Genomic DNA, 3,725 nt, shown 5'->3' with positions numbered 1-3,725 from the left:
GTAAAACGCGCGGCGAAAGCAAAGCCGAGGGCGGGCGCTTTTTGCCGCAACGATGCCCGCAGCCTGTCGAGCAGCTTCCGCGGCGCCCATGCGCCGCGGGGTTGACCGACGGCCGCGCCTCTCGAGCCACCCGTGCCACGCGCGGCGACGCGCACCCCGCGCGCCAGTCGGCGCACTGGCAGTACTGCACCAACCAACACGGCGTGGAGCAATGTACCGAAGGGCATTGTGTTGGGCGCCAGCCAGCATGCCTCAGCACAGAGCAAGAGAGCGCATGCTGCGCACCCTGGCGCAGCACCAGCTCGCCTCCAAACAGGCGCTCTCACCACTGCACAGCACACCACGAGCACCCGCAGCTGCACTGCTCAACGCTGAAGCTCAGGAGCCTCCTCTTGTTGTCGCAGCTTTGTGCAGTGCAGCGTGCGAGCAGCGCAGCGCCAGGCCGACCACTGGCACGCCCGAGCGGCTGTGGGATGGAGGCCCGCCGAGCGAGTGCGAGCCGCATCGGCGGCCATGTCTCCCGCCGCCGCGAGCGAGGGGGGAAGAGGCAGCGTCGCGCATGCTTTTCCGAAACGATTCTGGCTCTCTTTACTCTTTTATTGTCCCACCAAGCACCATGCAGAGCGCATCTCTCTCCCTGTTTGTGCGAGCGTCAACCGCGCCATTTGCTCTTACCTGGCAACCCTGTCTGCAGGTCTTGCGCGCGCGTGAACAGGGCTCCAGGCCCCAAATGAGAATGACGTGTGAGTGTTAGAGTTGTTTGGTATTGAAAATCCTCTCAGCTCTCTCTGACTGACTCTGTCTCTCTCAGTCTCTCCAGATTGGGCCAGGTACCAATTTTGTCGAATTTATTTCAAAATCTGCAGGCGCGGAGCGCCTGCGAAAATTTTGAAGAAATTTGCAGTCGGGCCTGATTTTCGTCAAGATCTTTCAAATTTGCGGTGTGGAGTTGGGGGGTGTGGGTTAGGTTAGGGTTATTAGGGTTAGAGGGTTAGGGTTAGGGTTAGGGTTAGGGTCAGGGTCAGGGTTAGTCTGGTTGTGTCTGTATATGCCAGCGTTGCAGGGTTCTGCGCTGGGATCTGGCCGCACAGCGCCGACGACTAAGACTCAGCCCCACACGCTGACCTCTACGGCTTTAGGGTTAGGGTTAGGGTTAGGGTTAGGGTTAGTCTTCTTGCTTGTGTTTGTATGCCAGCGTTGCAGAGTTCTGCGCTGGGATCTGGCCCCAGCGCCGACGAGTAAGACTCAGCACCGCACGCTGACCCCACCAAATGCCGCCTCAGGGCGCCAGGCCGCCAGCCACTTCTTACACGCGGCCGGCGCCCTCTCGCGGCAAAAGGGTCGAGCGAGCGGGCAGAGTCGCGATGTCTGCGCACCCGCGTGCCGATGGGCGGCACACGCAACCGAGAGAGGCCCTGTCGCGCCGCCAGTAGCGTTCTCCGCACTCCCCACGCCACCAATTGCCGCCTCAGGGCGCCAGCCACCTCTTACTACTTACACGCGGCCGGCGCCCTCTCGCGGCAAAAGGGTCGAGCGAGCGGGCAGAGTCGCGATGTCTGCGCACCCGCGTGCCGATGGGCGGCACACGCAATCGAGAGAGGCCCTGTCGCGCCGCCAGTAGCGTTCTCCGCACTCCCCACGCCACCAATTGCCGCCTCAGGGCGCCAGCCACCTCTTACACGCGGCCGGCGCCCTCTCGCGGCAAAAGGGTCGAGCGAGCGGGCAGAGTCGCGCGATGTCTGCGCACCCGCGTGCCGATGGGCGGCACACGCAATCGAGAGAGGCCCTGTCACGCCGCCAGTAGCGTTCCGCACTCCCCACGCCACCAATTGCCGCCTCAGGGCGCCAGCCACCTCTTGCACGCGGCCGGCGCCCTCTCGCGGCAAAAGGGTCGAGCGAGCGGGCAGAGTCGCGATGTCCCTGCGCACCCGCGTGTTCGCCGCCTATATGCTCTATCCTGTGCCAAGACGGACACATTTTGACAATCAAAATCTACCTCAAAATTTGCGGCCGCCCCTCGAAATTTGCTGATCAAAATTTGCGGTGGCCCGGATCGAAACCTGTACTTTGGCCAATCTCCAGAGAGAAACCCACAGGCAGCGGGAGAGATTCTTTCTTGCTTTATGCTTTTCGTAGAGTGCAAAATCAGAGAGAGAATTTCAAGAGAATAGAGATCACGACTCTCACAGAATCAGCAACCGCAACGCCGTCAGGCCCTCTCCCTCCGCCTCAAGAGCCAGCCGCGCGGCCTCGCGGACCGCACCTCGTCGACGAGGAGCCGCTCGTTTGGCGAGCCGGGCGGCAGGTTGAGCGAGTCCGCGGCCATCTCCTCCTCGCATGAGTCGAGCACCCGCGCCAGCGCGCCCCTGCCAATCAGGCCGAGCTGGTGCGCCTTCGCGGCCGCGGAGGCGTAGGTGCGGAAGTAGCGCAGCGGCACGCCATGCAGCTCGCCGTCGGGCGGGAGCGGCGCGGCCGTCGCACCCGGCGAGACTGCGTGCATGAAGACGGCGCGGACCAGGCCGGGGTGGCGCCGCGTGATGCGCTCCGCGGCGTCCAGGTCCTTCTCCGACGCGCCATTGTCGCCGACGAAGATGAAGCGGCGGCCTGCGGGCGCCTCGGCTCGCAGCAGCTCAAAGTTCGCCGCCTTGCGCCAGCCCTTGCGCTCCTGGCAGACCCACTCCTGCACGCTGCCGTACAGCACAGGCCCGACGCCCCACGGCGCGCGGAGCCGCCGCTGCGCGGCGTCGCGGTAGCGCACGCACAGCTTGCTGCTCTGCTTGATCTCGAGCAGCGCCTTGAATTCGACGGCGCGGGCGGTGAGGACCGCCACCCTCGCGGGAGGCCGGCCCGGCGGCAGACGCGCGCACGAGAGCTCGAGGCCAAACTGGAAGACGCCCGGGTAGAAGGAGCCGCGCGCATAGCTCGTGTCGACGCCGCCGAGCGGGATGCCGGCGAGCGAGAGGCCGCCGCTCGACTTTACGGTGTCGTCGATGTCGGTCACCACCTGCGTGTCGCCGCCGCCAAAGAGGCCGCCGCGAGCAGCGCCGCGGCGGACCGATGGCTTCAGCCTCGGTGACAGGGGCGGAGCGAAGGCCGCGGCGAGAGGCGCGATCAGCGCGAGCATGAAAAAATAAAAACGTTTCTTCCTAATCCACACCCCCGTCCTCCCGAGAGGTGACGAGTGAACTACAGGTGGTGGGGAAGGCAGCCTCGATTGCCATACAGACATGGGTGCGAAACAACGACAAGACCAAGGCACGGGCAGAGGAACGAGAGAAGAATATAGGGTGGATAAAGCGCCTGTTCACGGCATGGAGGGTGAGCCACACCGAACGTACCGAGCGAAGAGCCGAGCGGAAGGAGGACGGGGAAGATGACTCCGAGGAGGACGAACCAGTGGAAATCCAGTTGTCAGATGTCACGATGCATCCGAAGGGGACCCCAGCGCCGGCATCATCCGTAGAGGCACGAGTGTTCGAAGAGAGAGTGGACCTGAGCAACAACATGACCTGTAGGCAAATGATCGGAGTGGGAGTCAGAAATGTGGTCCTTGCGCGAGGCAGGGGAGCTCGATAGACTCGAGGGGCCAGGATACGCCGCGAGGAGGACGGAGTTGCGCCGAAAAAGGCGAAAGAAGCCGCGAGAACAAGGGACCGGCAGGCGGCGGCGTCGCAGGACGAGGCAGAAGAGAACGACGCGACAGAGGAGGAAGTGACAAGGGAGAG

The 3,725-nt window shown here is 63.9% G+C and overlaps 1 protein-coding gene across 1 annotated transcript; it reads right to left on the bottom strand.

Moving 5' to 3' along the window:
* Positions 1-1,306: 1,306 nt before the first annotated feature.
* Positions 1,307-3,124, bottom strand: EMIHUDRAFT_252700 (hypothetical protein; the record flags this gene model as incomplete). The annotated part of the gene is made up of 5 exons (XM_005787393.1): positions 1,307-1,324; positions 1,405-1,484; positions 1,565-1,672; positions 1,748-1,943; positions 2,264-3,124. 5 exons carry the CDS (start codon positions 3,122-3,124, stop codon positions 1,307-1,309), a joined length of 1,263 nt encoding a protein of 420 aa, XP_005787450.1.
* Between the last annotated feature and the right edge of the window lie 601 nt (positions 3,125-3,725).

Source organism: Emiliania huxleyi (genome assembly GCF_000372725.1).
Source record: "Emiliania huxleyi CCMP1516 chromosome Unknown EMIHUscaffold_1428, whole genome shotgun sequence".
NCBI lineage: Eukaryota > Haptophyta > Isochrysidales > Noelaerhabdaceae > Emiliania > Emiliania huxleyi.
Note: the sequence above shows the minus strand (reverse complement) of the source record. Positions and strands in the feature narration are given on the sequence as shown.